The 25,247-nt window shown below is 46.9% G+C and overlaps 1 protein-coding gene across 4 annotated transcripts in view; it reads left to right on the top strand.

The window, feature by feature from the left end:
* Window positions 1–25,247, top strand: part of AFAP1 (actin filament associated protein 1) — a 149,670-nt gene that overhangs the window by 79,843 nt on the left and 44,580 nt on the right. For all 4 annotated transcript variants that reach the window (NM_001206044.2, XM_024993299.2, XM_059887569.1 and 1 more), the window contains 3 exons: window positions 752–931; window positions 18,846–18,941; window positions 20,330–20,411. In NM_001206044.2, the coding sequence (NP_001192973.1) occupies window positions 752–931; window positions 18,846–18,941; window positions 20,330–20,411 (358 nt within the window). The remainder of the gene's footprint in view (window positions 1–751; window positions 932–18,845; window positions 18,942–20,329; window positions 20,412–25,247) is intronic.

The raw sequence follows: 25,247 nt of genomic DNA, 5'->3' as shown, positions 1-25,247 counted from the left end.
AAGTCTCACAGAACAGAAAGCTGTAAACGGAAAACAAAACAGCAGCCTTTTCCCCTAAATGCCTGCAGTGTGTTTTCCCATGGGCGCCACCATGACGAGCTTCTTTGAATGTCCTTCCAGAACCTGTTTGTCTCTGCACCCAGGCAGCTAGCTCTCTGATGGGCACTGAGATGTGCCCAGACCCCTTAAGTGCTCTCCCGAAGACCCTGCCCTCAACTGGCAGGCACAGCTTGGCAGCCGTTTCTGTCTATTAAATGCTGATATGTATGCTCTTCATAAAATGATTCATCTGTGTTTTAGAAAGAGTAGGGACGAGATAGGTAGCCATGAAATGAGGTAGGTTGCGGTGTGTCCAGGATGCTGTGTGCCCACGCCAGAGAAAATCTAATACATTCATGTCACCTGTAGAGGACGCTCCGCTAGAACATAAGATCCATCCGGACTTGACACCCCGCCGAGGCGCGTCCAGGTGCTGGTTAACTCTGCTGAGTTATGAGCAGGTGTGTGTGTGCGTGCACGGAGGTGCGGCCTGGGTGTACCGCGGGGCTCTGTGTGCATCCCCGGATCTCCAGGGGCTCCAGCCTCCGAGCATCTCTGCGCTTCAGCCGGACCTCCAGGCGCTTCTCCAGCGCTGCTTCCCCTGTGCCGTAAAGGACTTCCTTGTACCCTTACTCTCACCTCTCCCGTCCATCACAGTGCTACGTAAAGGACTTCCTTGTACCCTTACTCTCACCTCTCCCGTCCATCACAGTGCTACAAAAGCTCGAAGGACCAGCAACCCCAGATGGAGCTGCCGCTGCAAGGCTGCAACATCACCTACATCCCGAAGGACAGCAAGAAGAAGAAGCACGAGCTGAAAATCACCCAGCAGGGCACAGACCCGCTCGTCCTCGCCGTCCAGAGCAAGGAGCAGGCCGAGCAGTGGCTGAAGGTAACTGGTTGTTGCTCTTGTTTCTGAGCCAGTTTCCTTCCCAAACCTCTTCCTGAGATCTGTTTGTTTAATGTGCATTTTTTTTATGCACGCACGGGCAAACAGTGGATTAACCTGTCTTTGATGTCTTGAATATTCTGATTACTTTGAGGTTAATCATTTTAAATTTTGTCTTCAAAAGGGCATTCTGCCTCCTGTTTGCAATCTACTTCTAGAACTTTCTCTTTTGGCTTGATTTTATCGTTTTGCTTTGTCATGTCCAAAGTGAAGTGTTAGTTGCTCAGAGCCTTTACCGTCTGAGCCACCAGGGAAGCCCATCGTGTCTAGATGTAGTTTTTTTTTTTTCCCTGCTCAGCTTTCCCTGGGCCTTTTAAATCTGTGGATTTAAGTTTTTTTTTAAGTTTTTTCTAAGTTTTGGGAAAAGTTTTCGGCCATTTCCCTTTAAATATAACTGCCCCATTCCCTTCCCTCTCCCAAATAATTTAAACATATGTTAGACTTTTCCACTATTTTCTACTTTTATCTTCTCTTTTCGTTTATCCTTAGTTTCCCTCTTTAGTCGTGTTCATTTTTTTCTTGTTACTTTCCAGATCACTGCTTCTGTCTGCAGCTGTATCTAATCTGCTAATAAGTTTGCTCTTGTTGACCGGGTTCTTTATTTTGTCTATGGTAGTTTTCAGTTCTGGAATTTCTAGTTGTTTCCTTTTAGGAACTTTTGTTTGCCTTTTCTCTCTATGACAAGCACATACAGGCATGCTTCTTTTGACTGTGGTTTCGGTTGAGTTTGGACCTGGGTCTGTAACCTACGGTTCCTTTTCTTGTGTATGTCATTTTATCTTCTTGTCAGGGTATCTGATGATCATGCTGGTCATTATATTAACATTTGGAAAAAAAATATTGTAGTACGTTTTGATGTCAGCTCTGCTGAAGTATAATTCAAATATCCTACAGTTCATCCTTTTAAAGTATGAATCATTGGTTTTCAGTTGACTCATAGAGTTGTGCGGCTATCAACATAATCTAATTTCAGAACGTTTTCATCAGCCTAAAGAGAAACACTGTCCTTACTGTGTTAGCAGTCACTTCCCCCAACCCCAGCCCCAGCCAACTACTCATCCGCTCTCCGTCCCTATAGATTTGCCTGTTCTCAGCATTTCCTGTAAACACACTCATGCGATATGTACCCTTTTGCGGCTGTCTTCCTTACTCAGCATGATGTTTTTAGATTCATCCACATTGTATCTGTATCACTCTGTCTTCCCTTCTTGGCGCTTTTTGTGTCTTTTCTAAGAAACCATTGTTTAATCCAAGGCCTGAAAGATTTATAACTATATTTTCCTCTAATAGTTTTGTAGTGTTAGCTTTTAAATTTAGTCTGTGATCCATTTTGCTTTCATCTTTGGTTATAGTGTGAAGGAGGGCTTTAGTCTCACTCTTTTTCTTGTGGCATCCAGTTGTCCCTCTAGAAATAATTGGATTCTTAGCACAGTGGCTTCATTTCTTGGAGAGCATTTTCATTTGCCTATGGCACAAGCTTTGCTAGGCACTAGGTCTCCAAAAGCAGTTTAATCTAATTTCAGAGCTTGAGATTCTTCAGAGCCCTCCAGATGACCTGAAGTCAGGCTGCAGTCCATTAAAGGGCAGGCTTATATTTATTTTAGTCTTACTCCAGCTCCTAATCTTGGGGTCCTACTCTTAAAGGTAGGGCTCCCCAGGTGACTCAGTGGTAAAGAATCCACCTGCCAAGGCAAGAGACGCAGGTTTGATCCCTGGATTGGGAAGATCCACTGGAGAAGGAAATGGCAGCCCACTCCAGTCTTCTTGCCTAAGAAATCCCAAGGACAGAGGAGCCTGACAGTCCATGGGGTCACAAAAGAGTCAGATGTGGCTTAGCAACTAAACAACAACTAAAGTGTGGGGTTTCGCCAGGGACCTGTCCTTTCTGTGCCCCAGACCCAAGCTTTTGGTTCCCGCTCCTCCAGAACTGTCAGAGTTCTAGCTGGCTCCTCAGCTACCTCCTCTGGGGAGCAGCAAAGGCAGTCCTAGCTGCTGGCCTGCCTCTCAGTATTTCCATCTACCTCTGGATCACGGCCGGGTAATTCCACACTGTGCTCATAGCTGTTCTCTGCTTTTAGGAAGAGGCTGTGTGTATTTCATCTGCTTTCCTGACGGTCTTTACCGGGGGTTGGTCCACACCTTCGAGTCCGTCACTGCCTGATAGTACTTGCTATGAAGAAAAGGACTGGGGCGGGCTGGGAAAGCTTGATGAGACAGTTTATAACGCGGCTTTTGTAATAAGATGCCAGCGCCCATTAAACCCAGAGCCCTACTTCCCTCTCCTCCCCTGGAAAAGCATAAGGCCAGACTCTGCAATGACAACAGTGATCATTTCTGCTGGGGCAGAGCACATAGATGTGGCTTTTCGCATGTCTGTAATTTGGGAGATGGAGCAGAGCATTTGTTTTTTTTAATGGGAGTCCTGTGATCGAGAGTTCCGGCTGCTGAGTTTGCGTCGCCTTCCAGACACAGAACCTCATATGTCACGTGTCAACCCCTGGTGTTACCAAAGTACTTTTCCATCGTCAACAAAGCTGCCCAAAAAGGTTGTTACTATTAGCCATTTCATTTTACAGGTGAGGTACTGAGTCCCAGGTAGACACAATGGCACACCAGCCAACCTGTGATGGAGCCAGGAGTGGACTTCAGAATTTCCTGACTTCATGTTCATCTTCATTCTGCTGGGCCGTCTGACAATTTGCCATTTTCTTTTTTTATTCCTGACTTCCGGGTTCTTAGCACCATTCCTTCATTAAGGAGGGAAAGAATGAGGAAATATATGAAAAGCCTAATTTTGATTCTGTTTTCTTCACCTGGTTACTGTATCTGGCCTTCTGCATCTCTGTGTTTACCTGTTTCTTAGGGGAGAACCGAGAAAGGACGCTCTGAAACCCAAGCTTTCTTCTTTTCAGTCTGTTCTCACAGTTTGTTGACTATTTAATGTGCACCGAGTCGTAGCTCCCTTCTTAGTCACACTGGTCTGGTGTGAAATCACGTAGAGTTCACTGGGTTTTACCACTTCATCGGGAAATAATATTGAGCTGACAGTGCTGCTCACAAACACGCAACTGAAGACAAAACTTTTTAAGAAGTCAGGTGCTAATGGAGTGAAACAGTCTTACATCTATGTCAGCAAAGTGAAATACAGTTCAGGGGCACTTAGCCAACTGCAGTGATGACTCTGTCAGTGGAAGTTGCATTGCAAGGACTTTTTAGCATTTGCTCATGTTTCTTTAGAAAGAAGTAAACACGTGGTAACTTACCTTTTCCTGAAGGGTTTACCTTAATTACTCCATTTAATGTTGTGCTTCCCTCTCATTGCATGTTATAATACAGGAACCTACGAAGTCTTGATTAGAAATGAAAGTCAGATGACAAAACTAGTTTTAAGCAGATACAAAATTTGAATTTTTTAAAACCAGCAGCGATCTGGGATGGAGAAGGCGAGGGCAACCCACTCCAGTGTTCTTGCCTGGAGAATCCCAGGGACGTGGGAGCCTGGTGGGCTGCCGTCTATGGGGTCGCACAGAGTCAGACACGACTGAAGCAACTTAGCAGCAGCGATCTGGGATATTTTAGTTTAGTTTCATCCAGATATTGTCTTTAGATTGGCTGCCTTTTCAGAATCATCTGGAATTTAAAACAGAGATTTCTAATGATTTTGGTGCCTAAGAATGTTTTTTTTTTTAGTTTATGTCGTCAACCTTTTTAAGACCCCCAAAGCCACCGGTATACCTGAAACATGCCTCCCCTATTAATTCTCTCTCCCTCTTCCAAGATAACTTTTATTTAGAATTTGGTCTTTATTATTATTATCTAGATATGTTTTAGGAATACTTTTTACTTACACATGTATATACTCATAAATGAGGGGCAATCTTATTTTTCATGTGTAAACTTTCTGCGTAAATGGCTCCAGCCTGCACGTGTCTCTCCACCAGCTTTCTTCACTCAGCTGTTTGTTTGCACACTCTCGCTATCTTGGGCCGTGTTCAGTGCATGTCCTCAGGCGTGTCCCCTGGTGTGGGTGTCCTGGTTTCTCCAGGATGGGGACCATCTATTGGAATTGCTGCGTTTGGCATGTGCTTATCTTCACCGTTACTGGAGCTGGGCAGGTTGTTTTCCAGGCTCCTGTGTGTAACTGAGCCTCCTCCAGTGATGTGTGAGAGGAGTCATTTCGTGTGTGTCCTTTCAGAGTTTCTTTGTCCGTATGCAAGCAAATAGAATTGCAGATTTCAGTTCCCATCCTCCCACCCTCATAAAAAGGGTGTATTCTGCACCTAGTCTTTTTTCCCCCCTAAATAATTTTGAGATTTTTTTCCAAATTAAAGAATAGAACACTTCCTTTTTTCTCTCTTACACTACATAGCATTTCACTTTATAAACAGAATATGCTTAAAAAAAATCTGCCTCCTATTTATGGATATTGGATTGTTGTCGTCTTTTGATGTGACAGAGTTCTGTAATATTTATCCTGTGTCCACAGCATCTCACACCTCTGCTAGTCTGTAGGCTAAATTTCCAAAGAGAGTAATTATCTGTATGAAGGTTACAAGCATTTGTAATTTTGAGATACAGATGAGCCACTCTTCATAGCAGGTTTACCGGTTCAGCTTCCCACAAGCAGTACGTGTGTGCCTCTTTCCGCACTGTCTTGCCAGCAGAGCATGTTACCAGCCTTTGAATTTTTGCCAGCCTGGGAGGGGAAAATGATATCTCATCTACTTTTAATCTGCACTTATTGCCTTACGAATGGCATGGAGCATTTTTTTGTAGAGTTTAAGAGCCTACGGCTGTGTTACGGTTTCTGTGAACTGTTTATGTCCTTGGGCCTCTTTGTAGATATCCTGCTCAGAAATCTCTTTTTAAGGAAACTCCCGATTCCGGAGGCCAAGCCAGGTTTGGTAGCCACAGCTCTAGCTCAGCCTGCTACTTGGATAGAAGTTCTCATGGAAGAAGCAGGGTTTGAGAGCACAAGTAAGCTCTCAGTCAGGTAGGCTGTGAAGGTAAATAGCATACCATAGCCATTTTCCCAAAGTTTTACTTGGTTCTTATAATTGCTTCTGAAATTCATCATAATAAATATAAAAAAGGCAGGAGGGAGAAGGAGGTGAGCTAGTCCTGCGTAGAGAGCATGTCACTAGAGGGCTGACTGGAGCCTGACCCAGAGTTGTGATCTCAGCTCCAGAAGCCTCTTGCTGAATGTCTCAGATGAGCTACTTGACTTCTCAAAACATAGAGTTTTCTCATCTATGAAATGAGAGGGGTGGAAAGGAGTATTTCCTTTGGAGTTGTGGTGAGGATACAGCCATATGAAAATGAAAGTGTTAGTCTGACTCTTTGTGACCCCATGGACTATAGCCTCTGTCCACGGAATTCTCCAGGCAAGCACACTGGAGTAGCTTGCCATTCCCTTCTCCAGGGGATCTTCTCAACCCAGGGATTGAACCCCAGGTCTCTTGCATTGCAGGCAGATTCTTTACTGTCTGAGCCACCAACATTAAGACCTAAAGCATTTAGAAGAGCACCTCGCCTGTATGAGCACGTATGTACGTGCGAGCTGCTATTGGTGGTGATGTTAATCAATTTACAAGCTCCTGCTGACGTCAGGTTGGAAGTCAGGATGACAGAGGATGTCTTCCGAGGCCAGAGCTGCAAGTGTCCACCTCCCTTCCTTCTGCCCTCCTTTGTCCAGACCTGCAGGGAGGCCGGGAAGCACTATCGTCCCGTGTACCCTCAGACGGGACACCATGTGCCAATCATCTGCCACATCCCCTATTGCAAAATAAACTAATAAACATCCCAAACAGTCCTGAAATAGTTTATACCAAAGATAACTTTTTAAAAAATTTGCCTACTCTGGATCTTGGTTGCCGCGTGCAAGATCTTTTTTTAGCTGTGGCATGTGAACTCTGAATTGTGGCATGTGGGATCTAGTTCCTTGAGCAAGGATGGCCCCCTGTGTTGGGAGCATGAAGTCTTAGCCACTGGACCACCAGGGAAGTCCCCAGAGAGAATGTTCAGAGGAAGTTGTCTGCACTGTAGACACCACTGACCTTTTCTGATGAGAATCCGTGAGAGTTCTAGTGCTGACTTTGGTATACATTTGGTGTCAATTTCATCCACCCTTTTCTTGCTCTTTTCCCCCACTCCCTGCTGGGCAGCATTGTCCTGTTCTTACAGCATCTCCTGATCTCCGGCTGCTTTAGAGGAATATAGTTGAGAAGAGTTTTCACCATGATTTAATGTGCTATGAGAGTATCGTGGTTTTGCCAGAGTTCTCAAGGAGAATCACGACATGGTTTCTTGTATACGTCACCTCAGAGAACCCCATCCTGTATGTCCTTTAACGAAGGTCTTTCAGGACTTCCTCGTGGTCCGGTGGTTAAGACTACCTTCCAATGCAGTGGGTGTGGGTTCAATCCCTGGTCAGGAAGCTAAGATCATCCCACATGCCTTTCAGTCAAAAATCCAAAACAAGCAACAGACGCAATATTGTAAGAAATTCATTTGTTGTGGTTCAGTCTGTATGTCGTATCCAGCTTGTGACCCCATGGACTGCAGCACGCCGTGCCTCCCTGTCCCTCACAATCTCCCGGAGTTTGCCCGAGTTCGTGTCCATTGAATCGGTGATGCCATCCCACCATCTCATCCTCTGCTGCCCTCTTCTCTTTTTGCCTTCAGTCTTTCCCAGCATCAGTGTCTTTTCCAGTGAGTCAGCTGTTCACATCAATAGAGATTTAAAAAAATGAAAAGTAAAATAAAAAGTTGAAAAATGTAGCATTAAAAAAAATGGAAAAAAGAAAAGTCTTTTGTTCACCCAGGATCTCCCCTTTCTTTATTTCTTTTTGAGGTAGGGCCTCCGTGTTAGTGTCTTCATTTTCACTCTAAAGAAATTACTAAATTGCAGTTATTTCTAACAGAGCAGACCTTCCTAAAACAACTCCTTTCAGCTTTGACTGGAAACATCTTTATTTCACGTTAACTCTTTGTGGGAAGTTAGCCACCACTTGTATCGATTGTACCTTTGAGTGTGATGTGTCTTTTTTTCCTGTGACTTCTTTTAAGATTTGTTTGATCTTTGCTTTTTATCAGTTGACGATGATGTGTCTGGGTATAGCTCTATAGGTTTTTACCTTTCTCAGTGTTTGAGCTTTTTTGTTGTTCTGTGGGTTGAGGTCTTTCAGCAGTTTTTCACCATTTGGGGCTATGTCTCTTCAAGTGTTTTTCTGCCTCATTTTTTTCTCTCCTCCTCTAGTATGTGTTAGGTCACTGGGAATAGCCCAGGGATTTTTGGATACTCTGTTCTATTCTCTTCATTCTCCCGTGTACTTTTGGGTGGGTATTTAGCTTTACCTCTCCTCGAGTTTACCGGTCCTTTCCTCCTCTGTGTCTAGTGTGCTTTTAAGCCCATCTCATGAATTATTCTTTTGTAACGTCCCATTTTTCATTTCTAGCATTTTTCTTTAAAAAAAAAAATAGTTTTCATCTCTCTTCTGAAATTCCCTATCTCTTCACACATGTTGTATACCTTTTTCATGATCTCTTTTGACTTCCTATCATAGTTATTTTAAAGTCTCTTGTAATTTTAATGTTTGATTCATCTCTAGGACTACTCGTATTGAATTTATCTCTTGAGTTTACATCCTATTTCATGTGCTTTGTGTAAAAGAACAGCAGAGACGTAAGCAAATACTATTTCCTCCAGAAAAGGGTGTGTCCCTTCTCCTGTTAGCTGCTTGTAGGTGGGCTGCCTCAGTCCCACCTGCAGTGGCGGCAGATCTGGACTGGGCTGCAGCTTAACTTTGACTCACGTTGCTACTGTTGTCACATGTTTTCAGGGCTGGTTCTGGAATTTTCCATCAGCGTGCCTCAGGTTCTGAGCTGTCGTGGGAGTCTGGAGCCCTCTGTGTGCTACAAACACAGGGCAGTGTTCTGGACCACTCTGTTTTCCTTTTTGGCTTGACGAAGGCTAGCTCTTTGGTTTGCTGGGGTCTCCTCTCCGTTCTGCAGTTGGGCCTCTGGCCTCCCATGCCTTGGGAGGAATCTTTCTGTCCTGGTGTGTCTCTAGCTTTTGCAGGTTGGCTGCCTTGCACTCTGGGAGAGCCCAGGTCTCTCTGGAGGAGGGGATCGTCTTCACTGCTGCTGTGAAGCAGCTGCCTTGCACTTGGCCAAAGTCCCGTGTGTCTTGGGGGACATCCCTGAACTCAGCTTCTTTGGCTCTAGCCTTCTGGGCTGTTCTTACGCACTCAGTACAGAAGCAAGGGAAGGAGGTGGAGGTGGGTATAGACTTGTTCCGTCACTGCATCACCTTGAGTTTTAAACGGTTATGCCAGCCTTCATGTGGCTGCTGGCCCTTCCCTGGCGGCTCAGCTGGTAAAGAATCCGCCTGCGGTGCAGGAGACCTGGCTTCGATCCCTGGGTTGGGAAGATCCCCTGGAGGAAGGCATGGCAACCCACTCCAGTACTCTGAATCCCATGGACTGTATAGGCCATGGAGTCACAAAGAGTCAGACACGACTGAGCGACTTTCACTTCACTCAGTCATGTGGCTGCTAGAAATTTTCTGGTTTCTCCTCCACCTCCCTGTGGTAGGTCCCCTCCTCCTGCTGTTCTGCCATTTGTGAGGCAGCTGGGGTCACTTCCTTCTTAAGAAGGACTCTTCACTTTTGAGAACTTATCTCACTTAGGCTTCTTTGTATCCTTAATGCTTTAATGAATTAAAAAATGCTACAATTTTTTTTAGGAAACATTATCCACACTGCTTTGTCAAACTGAGAGTGATGGCTTGTGTGCCTTTTTTGTGGCAACAGAGGTCAGGAGACCCTGTGCTGTGTTTTTATTCATCAGTCTTGCCAGAAGTTTATCCATTTTATTAGTTCTTTCAGAAAAACCCCCAATTTTTCCACTGTTGATGTTTCTCTATGGTACCATTGCTGTCTATTTTATTAAGTTCTCTTCTTTCACTTTGTTTTGGCTTAATTTTCTACAATTATCCAAGTTTCTTGAATTGTATACTTAGATAATTAATTGTTCTCCTTCATATATATATATATATATATATATTATTTATTTATTTATTTATTTAAAGCTATGCATTTCCGTCTAAGCACAATTTTAGCTACATCCTTTATTCTGATTTTTTTGTGTTTTTTATCATTTAATTTAAAATATTTTCTAATTTCTCTTGTGAGTCCCCTTTTTAGTAATGGTTTATTTGGGAATATATAGCTGAGCTTCCAAGTATTGAGTGATTTTTTAAAAAATTTATCTGATTGTTTTAAATTTCTAGTTTAATTCCACACTAGTCCCAGAACTTTATATGGTTTCACAAAGTAGACATTTTGTAGACTTGACTTACTGCTCAGCATGTGGTCAGTTTCGGTATGCATTCTTTGTCTGCTTGTAAGGGGCATGTATTATACATTTGCTGGGTGTACTCTTCTGTAGATGGTTATTTGATCAGTCATGAATTGTCATGTGAAGATCTCCTACATCCTTACTAATTTATTTTTTATGAGTTACTCCAAGGGAGAGATGTGGGAATATCTACCAGTTTGATTATGAATTTATCTATTTGTCTTTATTATTTCCTTCAGTTTTTGCTTAATATTTTTGAGGCTGTGTTCTTTGTTACATGCAGAATTTAAATGGCTGTATCTCAGTTCAGTTCAGTTCAGTCGCTCAGTTGTGTCCGACTCTTTGTGACCCCATGAATCGCAGCACGCCAGGCCTCCCTGTCCATCACCAACTCCCGGAGTTCAACCAGACTCACGTCCATCGAGTCAGTGATGCCATCCAGCCATCTCATCCTCTGTCGTCCCCTTCTCCTCCTGCCCCCAATCCCTCCCAGCATCAGAGTCTTTTCCAATGAGTCAACTCTTCACATGAGGTGGCCAAAGTACTGGAGTTTCAGCTTTAGCATCATTCCTTCCAAAGAAATCCCAGGGCTGATCTCCTTCAGAATGGACTGGTTGGATCTCCTTACAGTTCAAGGGACTCTCAAGAGTCTTCTCCAACACCACAGTTCAAAAGCATCAATTCTTTGATGCTCAGCCTTCTTCACAGTCCAACTCTCACATCCATACATGACCACAGGAAAAACCATAGCCTTGACTAGACGGACCTTTGTTGGCAAAGTAATGTCTCTGCTTTTGAATATGCTATCTAGGTTGGTCATAACTTTCCTTCCAAGGAGTAAGCATCTTTTAATTTCATGGCTGCAGTCACCATCTGCAGTGATTTTGGAGCCCCAAAAAATAAAGTCTGACACTGTTTCCACTGTTTCCCCATCTATTTCCTATGAAGTGATGGGACCGGATGCCATGATCTTCGTTTTCTGAATGTTGAGCTTTAAGCCAACTTTTTCACTCTCCACTTTCACTTTCATCAAGAGGCTTTTTAGTTCCTCTTCACTTTCTGCCATTAGGGTGGTGTCATCTGCATATCTGAGGTTATTGATATTTCTCCCAGCAATCTTGATTCCAGCTTGTGTTTCTTCCACTCCAGCGTTTCTCATGATGTACTCTACATATAAGTTGAATAAGCAGGGTGACAATATACAGCCTTGACATACTCCTTCTCCTATTTGGAACCAGTCTGTTGTTCCATGTCCAGTTCTAACTGTTGCTTCCTGACCTGCATACAGGTTTCTCAAGAGGCAGATCAGGTGGTCTGGTATTCCCATCTCTTTCAGAATTTTCCACAGTTTATTGTGATCCACACAGTCAAAGGCTTTGGCATAGTCAATACAGCAGAAATAGATGTTTTTCTGGAACTCTCTTGCTTTTTCCATGATCCAGCGGATGTTGGCAGTTTGATCTCTGGTTCCTCTGCCTTTTCTAAAACCAGCTTGAACATCAGGAAGTTCATTGTTCACATATTGCTGAAGCCTGGCTTGGAGAATTTTGAGCATTACTTTACTAGCGTGTGAGATGAATGCAATTGTGCAGTAGTTTGAGCATTCTTTGGCATTGCCTTTCTTTGGGATTGGAATGAAAACGGACCTTTTCCAGTCCTGTGGCCACTGCTGAGTTTTCCAAATTTGCTGGCATATTGAGTGCAGCAGTTTCACAACATCATCTTTCAGGATTTGGAATAGCTCAACTGGAGTTCCATCACCTCCACTAGCTTTGTTCATAGTGATGCTTTCTAAGGCCCACTTGACTTCACATTCCAGGATGTCTGGCTCTAGGTCAGTGATCACACCATCGTGATTATCTGGGTCATGAAGATCTTTTTTGTACAGTTCTTCTGTGTATTCTTTCCACCTCTTCTTAATATCTTCTGCTTCTGTTAGGTCCATACCATTTCTGTCCTTTATCGAGCCCATCTTTGCATGAAGTGTCTCCTTGGTATCTCTTATTTTCTTGAAGAGATCTCTAGTCTTTCCCATTCTGTTGTTGTCCTCTATTTCTTTGCATTGTTTGCTGAGGAAGGCTTTCTTAAGTCTCCTTGCTATTCTTTGGAACTCTGCATTCAGATGCTTATATCTTTCCTTTTCTCCTTTGCTTTTCATTTCTCTTCTTTTCACAGCTATTTGTAAGGCCTCCCCAGACAGCCATTTTGCTTTCTTGCATTTCTTGTCCATGGGGATGGTCTTGATCCCTATCTCCTGTACAGTGTCACAAACCTCATTCCATAGTTCATCAGGCACTCTATCTATCAGATCTAGGCCCTTATATCTATTTCTCACTTCCACTGTATAATCATAAGGGACTTGATTTAGGTCATACCTGAATGGTCTAGTGGTTTTCCCTACTTTCTTCAATTTCAGTCTGAATTTGGCAATAAGGAGTTCATGATCTGAGCCACAGTCAGCTCCTGGTCTTGTTTTTGCTGAGTGTATAGAGCTTCTCCATCTTTGGCTGCAAAGAATATAATCAATCTGATTTCGATGTTGACCATCTGGTGATGTCCATGTATAGAGTCTTCTCTTGTGTTGTTGGAAGAGGGTGTTTGTTATGACCAGTGCATTTTCTTGGCAAAACTCTATTAGTCTTTTACTGGGAGTTAAAACCTGAAATGTCGCTCTTTCAGTTGTTTCTTGCTTAAAGAATTGCTCTCTGATTAATCTGTAGATTAACAATCTTCCCTAATGGTACCTTTTTGATGAATAGAACTTGTTAAATCTGAAATCCGCCATATCACGTCTTTACTTCTGTTGTTGCTTCTTGTTTATTTGCTAAGTCACGTCCGACTCTTTGTCCAACAGTATCGTGCCAGACTCCTCTGTCCATGGGAATTCCCAGGCAAGAATCCTGGGGTGGGTTGCCATGTCCTTCTGCAGGGGACCTTCCCTACCCAGGAATCAAACCTGCATCTCTTGTGTCTCCTGCGTTGGCAGGTGATTCTTTACCACTGAGCCACCGGGTAAATCCTTTTTTCACTGGTAATAGTCAGTGCCTTTTGCATCCTGCCCCCGAAATTTTAGCCTATCCCAAGTCGTCGCGATAGAACCTGTGTTTTCTTCCAGAAGTTTTCTGGCTCTGTCTGTTTAGGTCTCTGATTCCTACGTTTTGGTTCTCATGTACAGGATGAGATGTGGGAGTCAAGATCCACCTTCTTACATATGTATAGTCAGTTGTCTTAAACCACTGAGACACCAGCTTCCGAGACTGGGGACGCACTGCTCGTGCGTGTGCGAGCCCTTATTGGGCTCCGTGTGCTGTCTCCTTAGTCTGTTTGTGTGTCCACAGGTTGGTGCCACGGCGTCTTGCTTGTTGCATCTGTAGAGAGAGCCTTGAAATCCGCTATCATGTGGGTTCCAGCATGGTTCTCTGTTTTTCTAAATGATTAAAAACTTTGAAATCATGTTTTTATGTGTAAAAAACTCAGTGCCGTCATCCTAGTTTTTAATATCACCTTGTCAAGGCCACATCTCTGTGCTTGAACCAGATGTTTTTTCCTTAAAAGAACTGTCGTACAAGGAACAGTGCGTGTTAATCTTGATGACAGCCGGTTAGAACGACAGAAGAGTGAGTGGAAAGCCTGGAAATCTGGAGTGTGTTCTAAGAATGCCTTTAACTCATTATGATATTTTCGGTCATGCAATTTTCCCATTTATCTGTCAAGTGGAAGTAATGCTGATCAGAATGATCAAAAAGCTAGCATGGAAAAGGTATATAAATGCCCCCTTAGAATTATATTAAACAGTTTAAATATATGATTTATTGGCATCACCTCTTAGGATTCCTTGCGTGGAAAGCTCTAAGAACTCTCTTACTTGAATTACTTTATAAAACAAATGTCAATTTCCCTTATTAATATAAACTCCTATTCTCCCATCGTGCCCTAAACCTTTCATCCCAGGCCTTTAGTATTTTGAAAGATGGCTTCAGTGCAGCAGTGAAATGTCTTTTTAGTACATCACACACACCCCTCTGCCAGGAATGAGAAGCCGGGCCTGCACACCCCTCTGCCAGGAATGAGAAGCCGGGCCTGCACACCCTTCTGTCAGGAATGAGAAGCCGGGCCTGCACACCCCTCTGTCAGGAATGAGAAGCCGGGCCTGCACACCCCTCTGTCAGGAATGAGAAGCCGGGCCTGCGTTTGGCCAGGACATGACTTGACAGAAACTTCTTCAAGGGTAGCTGCCAAATCTGTTTCTCTCCTTTCGGTCTGCAACTTCCATTACCAACAACTCTTGCCAAAGTTAAATTTGTGTGTGTGTGTGTGTGTGTACAGATGTTGAAAACATGAGCCATCTTGTAGGGGTCAGTCAGAATACAAGAGCCAATATTCCCAGAAATGGAGTGGTCAGGTTTCCTACAAAAATGTGCAGAGATTGTGTTTCTGAAGATGAGGGTTCAAGTTAAAAGCAAACAAAAATACCACAGAACATATAACAATTTGTTTTTCTTTTTTTGAAGGATTTGTAACACTGAATTTGGATCCAGTTCCCTTAAATACTTATTGAACTTCTCTCTAAACGTGGCTGTTTCCGAAGAAGTATATTAATATAAAAACCTCCTTTGCAGCTATTAAAAAAAATAGGTCAATAAACCCTTTATTTAGAACTTCTGAATTAACTGCGAGGGCAGCATGGCAGTACATAGCAATCAGAGCAGAAAGTTCCATGAAGCTATAACCTGAAAGAATCCAATGGTTTGATGAAATCTGTGGAAACAAAGACCGGCTTCTGCCCGTGGATCTTTTCCGCAGTGTCTTCCTCTGTGCCTGGGAGGGTAGTCATGAATAATTCCTATTGTTAAATACTTTCGCGATGCTGAGAGGCCACAGGTAATCCCACGCAGCCCCAGGTGCCGGGACCCCTCTGGCCTACCACAGCTGCCTCCATCTGCTCCCTCCGCGGGGACAGTTCACGTTCAGGAAGGGGAACTGAAGGCAGGAGAAGAGGTGCGGTTGGTCTGTGCGGTGTTGTGAGCGCGCAGATTCTGGGCTGGCTTCATCAGGCGAGGCTCCCGTGAGTTACCTTCGATGGCTCAGCAACTGCCCCTGGCTGCAGGGGTCCAGAGACCCCTCGGCTCCTCAGACCTCTGTTTGATGGAGAAACAGGGCCTGGTAATGGGACAGGGGTGAGCGGAGGGGACGGCCAGGGACGAGGAGAGAGTGGGAGGGAGTCAGTGAGGCTGCGGTGTTGGCGATGCAGGCGTGGCTTCTAGTTGATGCGCGCTCTCTCTGTCTCTTTTTTGTTTTTAAAAAGACTTCCCAGCTGCCTGAGGATTTTAGGAATCTGCATGGAGGACCGGGAAAACTGTCATGAGGCTTTACTTACCTCCTGTGATGGTCTAGTCTCTTGCCTTCTGTTTTTCATTCACACCTTTTTTTTCTCATAGAGAACTTCAAGTCCGGTTTATCTCTTCATTCCCTTCTCTTTTTTTTCCCTCTCAACAAACTCTTTTTTTTAGTTGCTGTTACACACGAGGCATTGGGAAAGCGAACCTGAGTGAGGTGGAGCCCCTTCTTTGAAAATGAGCCCAGCTTTAATAGAGGAAGCAGACCAGCGGGTTCACGATGCCCGTGAACGGGCCCTGAGTGTAGCACGGGCCGCCTGTGCCCATGGAGGGACAGCTGCACCGCGTCCCATGCAGGAGGGTCTGAACAGGCTTCCTGGTCACGTGGGAACCAGGCCGCCCTGGAAGGGTGAGTCCTGTTCAGCCAAGAGGGGAGCACACCTCCCTGGGAGACCCCTGAGGTCTAACTGGAGCTGTGTTGATCCTCCACCTTTGGAAGAAAAAGAAAGAAAAAAAGACAGTTGTGTTTTGCATAAAACCTTTTGCCAGGGATAGATTTCTACAGGTTATGCTTTGTGGAGTTTAGCCTTTTAGTGTGAACTGAGTCCCTCAAGACCCTCAGGGTGTGTGTACAAATGGACACGCGTTCACGTCTGTACCACTCGGATGGAGGAAGAGCGCACGCCGGCTGTGTCGCTGAGCTGTGTGGTGGCCGTCGCTTTGCCCACATTCTAGGTGGGGGGTAAGGCTCACAGGAGGCTCTGCTCTGCGTCTGGAGCCCACTGGGGGTGGGGCTGGGCTGGGATTCAGCCCTAGCTCCTGTCGGACAGGAGCCCAGGAGTTTTCCGTTGCCGCAGCGATGCTGGCGTTGGTGAGCGCGGTCACGTCTTAGTGTGGGTGAATACGCGTGCAGGCGCTGGCTGAGCACCCAGGGTCACATTTTCTCTTAATCCAACCATAAGGACAAGACAGGTCGTCTTTCTCCAGAGGAAAGAAAAAGTCTCACCCTTAGATCAAGAGAGCTTGTTCCTTGTCAGCTGAAGGCGTGATAAGCAAGGAGGTGGGGGACTAAAGACTCAGCGCAAAGATAGCAGAAGCAGCACGAAACAGCCAAACTGAGGGAGCCTTCCGCCGGAGACGTTCAGGAGGGGCAAGTCCCCTGCCTGGTGCGCCTGTGCCGGTTTTCAGACGTGAGACTTCGCGAGGAAACAACAGCGGCGAGCTCTCTGGGTTCTTCTCTTTCTTTTTTCCTGTTTTAGTCTCGGGTGCGGATTTCACCCCCATTGCTTTTTCGTAAAGCAGCTGAGCGGCGGGATGGCTGGAGACGCTGTCTCAGCCTCCCCTCAGCTGCTGGCTCCAGTCCCAACCCCAGAGCAAGTCGAGGGAATCTGAATGTGTCTGCTGGGACCCTGTTGCAGAGTTCCTATACAGATAGCTGGGAGTCTGGCATTGCTGTTTTTCTTTTTTTTTGCTCAGAAGGCACTTGGGTTGAACTCAGGTTGCGTCTTAGTTCCAAAAAGAATAGTAGACATTTTGAAAGCTCTGCCTGCTAGCTCCTCATTCACAGGCGTGCACGTTGCACCAGGCCAGGAGCTTGTCTGTCTGGTTTCTTGTGTGTCCTCGGTGATCAGAGCACCTTGCAGGAGCTTAGGGAGGACGGACGGGACAGGGGTGGCTGCGGGGTGGCTGTGGTCAGCAGTAGGTGCCACACGGTGGTCCTCACACCTGAGGGTCTGAGCTGGGAGCCCTTCCGGAGCGCTCAGCGTGAACAGTAGGGGTGTGGCAGTGAGGATGGCGGGTGTGGCAGTGAGGACGTCGGCGGTGACCGCAGCCACCGTGTCTTCCCTGTGTTGGTACACACGCAGGTGCTGCCTGAGGCATTTTGCATACAGGGTCACATTGGCTCTTAATTCAACTGCAAATACAAGACAGGTCATGTTGACAGACCTTCGTTTGCTAGTGAGGACCCTGAGGTCAGAGAGGGTGCGACTTGGCCACTCCTGCTGTGCTTGCCTCGCAGATGGGTCCGCAGGCGCCTTCTCAGACTCTTAGTGCTTATCGTCCCTGCTTCTCCAGACCCCAGCCGCCCCCTGGCTCTGCAGAGCCCCTCCTCAGGGGTCCCCTCTAGCCATGCCCGCCCGCAGTCTCTCCGCCTCTCTTACAGACACTCCTCCTCCAGGCAGCTTTTGCTGGCCGTCCTGCTCAGCTTCCTTCCTTCCTTCCTCCTGCTCCCTGCTCCTGGAAAGTATGCTGTCCTGGTTGGCTTCCGGCTTCGTGTCCACTGCAGCTGGACTCTTGTAGCCACTCCCCTCCTTTGGCTCCATCCTGTGTACTGACCGTGTGTCTTCCCCGAATCTCTGCCCTGCTCTATCTCCCCCGCCCCACCCCAGATGTGCCCCCTCTAGAGCCGTGAGCACCAGCCTCAGCAATGGCTCCCGGGGTCCCGCTGGCCTCTCCTGGCCCATCTCCCCACACGGCACTCTGGGTTTTCCGTAAACTCTTCACATCTACACTTTGCACCTCGTTCCCGCTGCCTGGAGCCTTTTCTACCGGTTCTTCCCGTGGCCACGTCCTCTGGCCTTTTAGCTCAGCTTGCATCTCACATGTCATCCTAGGAAGGCCTCCCTTGATCTGACTCAGCCGCCCCTTCCTGTTAAAGACCCTTTTCTATTCTTTGTAGCATTGGTGACTGTCTTACATCACCTTCACTTCTTGGGCGATACTCATAGTTTGCTGTGATATCTAACTTTTACTGGAGTGGAAGCCCCATGAGGGCAGGACTCTCCTGTACATCATTCCCTTCTGTATCCCAGAACCTCTGTTGTTTTCAGGATGGTCTAGACATTTGGCAAATGATAAGTGAATGCGTGGGGCTTCCCTGGTGACTCAGTCGATAAAGAATCTGCCTGCCAATGCAGGAGACCTGGGTTCAATCCACGGGTGGGAAAGATCCAAAGGAGAAGGAAATGGCAACCCCTTCCAGTATTCTTGCCTGGAGAATCTCCATGGACAGAATGAATGAGTGAGAGAATGAACAAATTTATGCCTGGCCTCCTGAGACTTAACTCCAGATGGCTCCGACCCTCGGGTTTTCCCGCCGCTCCTCTCGCCTCCGCTTCGACCCTCGTGTGAGCATCTCTGCCATTCTGCACTTGCCACAGGTGGTCAGAGAGATCTACAGCGGCTGCAGCGGGCCCGCCGAGCTGGAGTGCCCTCCCCCGCCGAGCTCGCCGGTGCACAAGGTGGAGCTGGAGAAGGTAAGGGGCGTGCTGCTTTCCAGGAATTAACCTTGTGGCTGATTTAGGGCTTCCTGAAAGTCTTAACAGCACCTCTGAGAATTTAAGCATTTCTAGTTGAAAAACAAAAAGAAAAAAAAAAAAACAAACAATGCACCCCTGCTGTGCCTCTGCCTGCCGGGTAGGAAGCGTAGGTCAGCTGCTCCACTGACCACGTGGTCTTCATCCTCTCCAGCTGTAGATGCAGGAAAGGAGTGTGAAGGTGTCACAGGCCACTGCCTGTAACACAGCAGCGTGCGATCAGCGGGCAGCTCTGTGTTCTTCTGGAATACGGCAGGTGCTTCCCGAGTGTCCCTTCCCAGAGGCTTATTCCCCACAGACAGGTTACAACCCGATACGCCTGCTGTCTTTCCCTGATGGTGTTCTGACAACATCCCCACCACCCACAATCCCAGCTCTTCCTCTCAGCCCACACAGTGCGAAGGAGACCAGAAGTCAACCCACAGACTGGGGTAAGACATGTGCAAAAGACATCTGAGAGAGGACTTGCGTTCAGAACAGATAAAGAAGTCTCAGAAATCAGTATGAACCAAAAATCCAATAAGAATACAGATAAAGGTTTTAATAGATGTTTCCCTAAGGATGATGACCCTTCAGGGTCCCTTGGACAGCAAGGAGACCACGCCAGTCAGTCCTAAAGGAAATCAACCCTGAATATTCGTTGGAAGGACTGATGCGAAAGCTGAAGCGCTGGTATGGTGGTCACCTGATGGCCACAGTTTGCCCGTATGTGCAGAGACCCCATTTCCGTGGCGAGCCCCAGCTTCCTGCCCCGTGGGGTCCTGTTGGTGGCCTGTCTCCCAGGAGCGTCCTGAGCCCTCCCTGTTGACCCCTGCCCCACCCATGGACAGTTCCTTTCTGTCTACTCTTGTAGCCAGGGCTCTCTAGAGAAACAGAACCAAAGAGTCTGTGTGTGTGTATATACATATATTTTATATGTATTATAAAATATAATTTAAATATAAAATAAAATTCTACACGCAAATGAGAGACTCATTGTGAGCAACTGGCTCAGATGATTATGGAGCCAGGTTAGGATGGTGTGTCTTGGTGAGGGAAATAGTTTATGTACTCCTAATATTTTTTCAAAATTATTTGCCGGAAAAAGTGATGTAGCATGTGTTAGTGTAAGCTCAGGGAGTTTTTCCTTTGTTCTTTTGATGTTTTTAAAGCTTTTGTGGCAAACCAACCAGATCGTCTTATGTTATAGCTGAGCCCTAACCATCTCCAGATTATTGGAACGTGGCCCACATTTTCTTTCATTTTTGAGATAACATTTGGCTGATCCACGATACATCACTTGGTCAGTGTGGCCATGGTAAGGTAACTTAATCTTTTTATCCTCACAGAAACTGTCTTCAGAGAGACCAAGTTCAGATGGTGAGGGTGTTGCAGAAAATGGAATTGCTATGTGTAATGGAAAAGAACAAGGTGAGTTCTGCTCATGCCAAAAATATATAAACCAAAAAAAAAAAAAACCCAACTCCAAAACAGAAACATGAAAACATGACGACCAGGTCTGTAAATCCTTATTATGTAGAAAATGTCCTCAGTAATTTAGTGATGCAAGTGTCATCGTCCCGCATTACACAGACAGAAATCCAGAGGGCTCCCTTTGGTTAGCACTGTCTCTCCAGGTCTTCATTTTAATGCCACCAAGCCTTGGTCTAGGCATTCTCTTTTTGTCTGGGTATGTTCCCTGCGTGAATTTATTGTATTGTGTCTCTTTTTCTGGGGTTGGGGGTGGGCGCTGTGCCGCCTGGCTTATGGGCTCTCAGTTCCCATCTGAACCGAGACTGAACCCGGCCCCTGGCAGTGAAAGCACCTGCGTTCTAACCACTGGGCAGCCAGGGCTCCCTGGGCCTCCCGTTTTACTGCATGACCCACAGCAGGCTACTTCCTCACCTGATTTATCCCTGGGACAGATGTGCATCAGGGGCGGGGTGCCAGCATCTCGCTGGGAGACGTGGTTGGGGAGCGGGGGAACCTCATGTAAGTGGAATAGTCTAGCGTTTGTCCTTTTGTGGCTGGTAATTTCGCGTGGCATGGCGTCTTCAGGGCTCATCCCCGTTGCGGCAGGCGCAGGACTCCCTTCCTTGTTAAGGTTGGACAGAATTCCCTTGTGTGGGTGGATCACGTCTCCTTCTCCATTCATTCACCGATGGACATTTGGGTGGCTTCCACCTTTGGGCTATTGTCAGTAATGCTGCTGTGGGAATGGGGGTACAAATACTGATTTTTACTTTTTCCCTAAAGTCAACTTTATAAAGGTGTAAGTTACACATTGTCATATTCAGCCTTTTTGGCATATGACAGACACATACATGTAACCTGCATCGCAATCAAGACGCAGAACACCGCTGTCACCCCCAAGATGTTCCCTGGCAACCACTGACCTGTTTGCTGTCTGGGAAGCGGAATCGTATGGGGTGCAGCCTTCTGGGTCTGGCTTCTCACTCCGGGTATTGCGATTTGGGCGGATCCACGAGCTGAGTCAGTCGTCCGTTCTTTTTCTAGGCTGAGAGGATTCCAGTGTAGATGGGCCAGTTAGGTATGCACCCCCGACTGGAGAATAGCAGAGTGGTTTCTGGGTGTGAGTGGTTTATGAGTGAGGCTGTTGCAGACGTCCAGGGCAGGCTTTTGTGTGAGCATGTAAGGTCTTCACTTCTCTAGGCTGATGACTCGGGTGGGGCTCTGCAGCCGCTGGCACTCATGCCTTCTCACCAGCCTTCTGTTGCCATCTTTGTTTTGTTCTTTTTACTTTGGCCATTTTAATAAGTGCTGTGTAATTGTGCCTTTAGAATGCATTTTCCTGTGACCAACAATGTTGAACATTTTTTAATATTTTTTTGCCAACTGTGTATTGTCTTTAGCTGTTGTTGCTCAGTCACTCAGTCGTGTCCCACTCTTTGCAACCCCATGGACTGCAGCACGTCAGGCTTCCCTGTCCATCACTATCTCCTGGAGCTTGCTCAAACTCATGTCCATTGAGTCAGTGCTATCGTCCAGCCATCTCATCCTCTGTCGCCCCCTTCTCCTCCTGCCCTCACTCTTTCCCAGCATCAGGGTCTTTTCCTGTAAGCCAGCTCTTCGCCTCTTCGTCTTCGACATCAGTCCTTCCAGTGAATATTCAGGGTTGATTTCCTTTAGGACTAACTGGTTTGATCTCCTTGCTGTCCAAGGGACTCTGAAGAGTCATCATCCTTAGGGAAACATCTATTAAAACCTTTATCTGTATTCTTATTAGATTTTTGGTTCATACTGACTTCTGAGACTTCTTTATCTATTCTGAACACAAATCCTCTCTCAGACATCCTTTGCACACGTCTCACCCCAGTCTGCGGGTTGACTTCTGGTCTCCTTCGCACTGTGTGGGCTGAGAGGAAGAGCTGGGCTTGTGGTGGGGGGGGTCTTCCCTGTGCACAGCCAGCCCTGTCTCTGCTCCCCAGGTGAGCGGCTCTGCCCGCCCGGCTCACCACACTCTGTCACCGGGGCAGGGGACTGGGGCACAGACGTCTCCTGGCTCAGAAAGGAAGTCGCCGCAAACGGAAGAGCAGTCCCCCCCATTAAGAGTCTTGGAGCCCAGATCGTCTGGGCTGTTTTGATACGTCACGGTTTACCCCAAAGGGTCATGATCTCTGCCTCAGCCCATGAGATTTTCTAACTCTGTTGTTTCTGTGTGTAATTTTAGTTCTTTGCGTCGGAAGTTGTTCGGTGGAAGGTATCATCTCTGTCTTCACAGGGCACATTATGTGTCATCAGAGCCAGGAAAGCTGTCTTTAAGTTCTGCCCTGAAATTGGACAGCGTGCAATCTCAGGGTTCCTGTTCAGACGCCGAGGCTCAGTGGGCACTGCTGTGGCTGGTCTCTTTCCTTGCTTGCCATTTCCTCCCCTAGTGTCCCTGCCTGAAATTAGGTTCTGCAGAATGGTATTGTATGTCTGGACATACAGATCAGTGCCTGTGTCTGCATCTGACGGTCTCGTTTCCTTTTAACAGGACCAGCCTTCTCTGCTCTGTCAAGGTGACCTTGGTTCAGACACTTCTGCCTGGCATGGAACTTTGCATATAGTCAGACCCCCAGTGGATAACCGCTGAAGGAAGCTAATAGCTTAAGTACATCCTGACCTGCTCCCCAAGCTTTTATCCTTGCTGCACACTCTTGGCCAATTTGCACTTGAGAAATTCCAATAAAGCCCCTTTGATCCCAGCCATGTATCAGCTCAGACAGATTTCTCTGCTGGCTGTGTGGAGGAAATCCCGAACTCCTGCAGCTTCCCCGGAATGTTAGACTCTCAGCTGAACACGGACACAAGCCAGACTCTGTGACAAGAGCCATAGGGATTGACTCTAAACTCTGGCTTCTTCTTTCCAGGTGTCAGGCCCCGGCATGTAATGAACCAGTGCAGTGTGATTTTGGGTAAATTAGTAGAGTTGCTACTGATACTGCAGCTGATGTGAGAAAAGAGAATTGAGTCCCTGGGGCTGATCTGTGTGGGAGCGACGGTTGTCCCTAACTAGCCCTGCACGTGTTTACCATTTAATCACGGGCTAACGAGTCTGTTGGTGGACTTAGCAAGTGCTAAGTCGCTTCAGTCATGTCCAACTCTCTGTGACCCCATGGACTGTAGCCCACCAGGCTCTTCTGTCCATGGAATTCTCCAGGCAGGAATACTGGAGTGGATTGCCATGCCCTCCTTAGGGGATCTTCCCAACCCAGGGATCGAACCCACATCTCTTAAGTCTCCTGCACTGGGAGGTGGGTTCTTTACCACTAGCACCACCTGGCAAGCCCCCAGGTGGCATCAGTGGTAAAGCAGGTGAATAGTCTGATGGCATTGGCCCCGTGTCCCCATTCCTCCCGCCTGACCAAATGTCAGACGCCTAGACTCTCACTGGTACAGGGACCAGAGACCCGCCCGGGCTTGTGACACTTACGGCTGTAAAACGCTGCGTCACCACCCCTCCCCGCGCCCCTCCCCAGCTTCACAGTGCCGCTGTCTGGACTGTCTCTCCTCCACAAGGTCTGAGTGGAGAGTTCTGAGTCGTTAGGTTTTTCTTTTTAACTCTACTATGTGAATACCATCCACATATTCTTGTTCTATCAACATATTCTCCCGTTCCTACAGCTTTGGCTTTTTCTTCCAAGGATGGCCTCCCTTCTGCTTTTGCAAAAAACAAAAACAAACAAAAAAATCAATCCATGGGCTTTCAGAGAATTAAAGGTCCTTGCTAACGTCTTTTTTTGTAGTCGAGTCCAGCAAGAGCTTTCCCAACAGTAGCAAATCCTCATCAGATTGCAAGTCAGTCTGACAATTCAGCTTTCTCACGCATCACCTAGCAGGGAATGACTGATTTACGCTCCTGAGCTTTGCAGAAGGCGCCTTCTGAGCACAGAGCGCCCTCGTTGAGAGGACCTTCTCAAAGCTTAGCTTGAATGAGACTCTGGTCAGAGATTGTCTCGACGCTCTTGAGAAACCACATAGAAGGGTCACCCACTGCTGCTTTCACTTTGGTTTGGAAGAACTGAAATCAGTGGTTTGGGCATTCCAACCAGGGATTCCATGTCTGACGGCAGCTGTGGAGGGGCTGTGCCTTCAGATCGGGAGATGGAAGCAGGTTCCTGGTGCTTTATTTTACAGGGGGTTGCGTGTGGTGGGAGAGCGTAAGAAGGGGTCAGAGTGACCACCCCGTGTTCTGTGTTTCTAACATGACCTGGTCCGTGTGAGATAGCACAGATGTGCTTGTCTTAGCCCAGGCTGCCTGCCGTAATGAGATGCCACAAGGCCCTGTGGCTTAAACGACAGAGATGCGTTTCTCACAGTCCTGGAGGCCGGAAGCCCAGGATCCAGGTGCCGTCGTGGCTGCCGGTGTTGGCTGCCAGTCATGGCCCCCTTGCTGGCTTGCAGATGGCCATCCCCTCACTGGGTCCTCAAGCGGCCTTGCCCCGCATCCCACAGGGATGCCAATCCTGTCGGACCAGGGCCCCACCCTTAGACCTCACCTAACCGTCAGTGCTTCCTGAGGGGCCTGTGTCCAAACACAGCTGTACGGGGCTTAGGGCTTCCCATGTGTGAGACGTGGGAGACGCCGCCATCGTCCATCTGCCGTTCACGCTGTAGTGTGGCTTCTTACTCAACTACATTGTAACTCCTCCTGGCCTCAGACGCTGTTAACTGTCCCTTCTTCCTGGAGAAGAAATCAGGGTTCAAGCACAGGGACTGACCTCAGGGACCTCCCTGAGTCAGGGCGGGGAGAGGGGAAAAGGG

The sequence above is a fragment of the Bos taurus genome, chromosome 6 (assembly GCF_002263795.3).
Source record: "Bos taurus isolate L1 Dominette 01449 registration number 42190680 breed Hereford chromosome 6, ARS-UCD2.0, whole genome shotgun sequence".
NCBI lineage: Eukaryota > Metazoa > Chordata > Mammalia > Artiodactyla > Bovidae > Bos > Bos taurus.
Note: the sequence above shows the minus strand (reverse complement) of the source record. Positions and strands in the feature narration are given on the sequence as shown.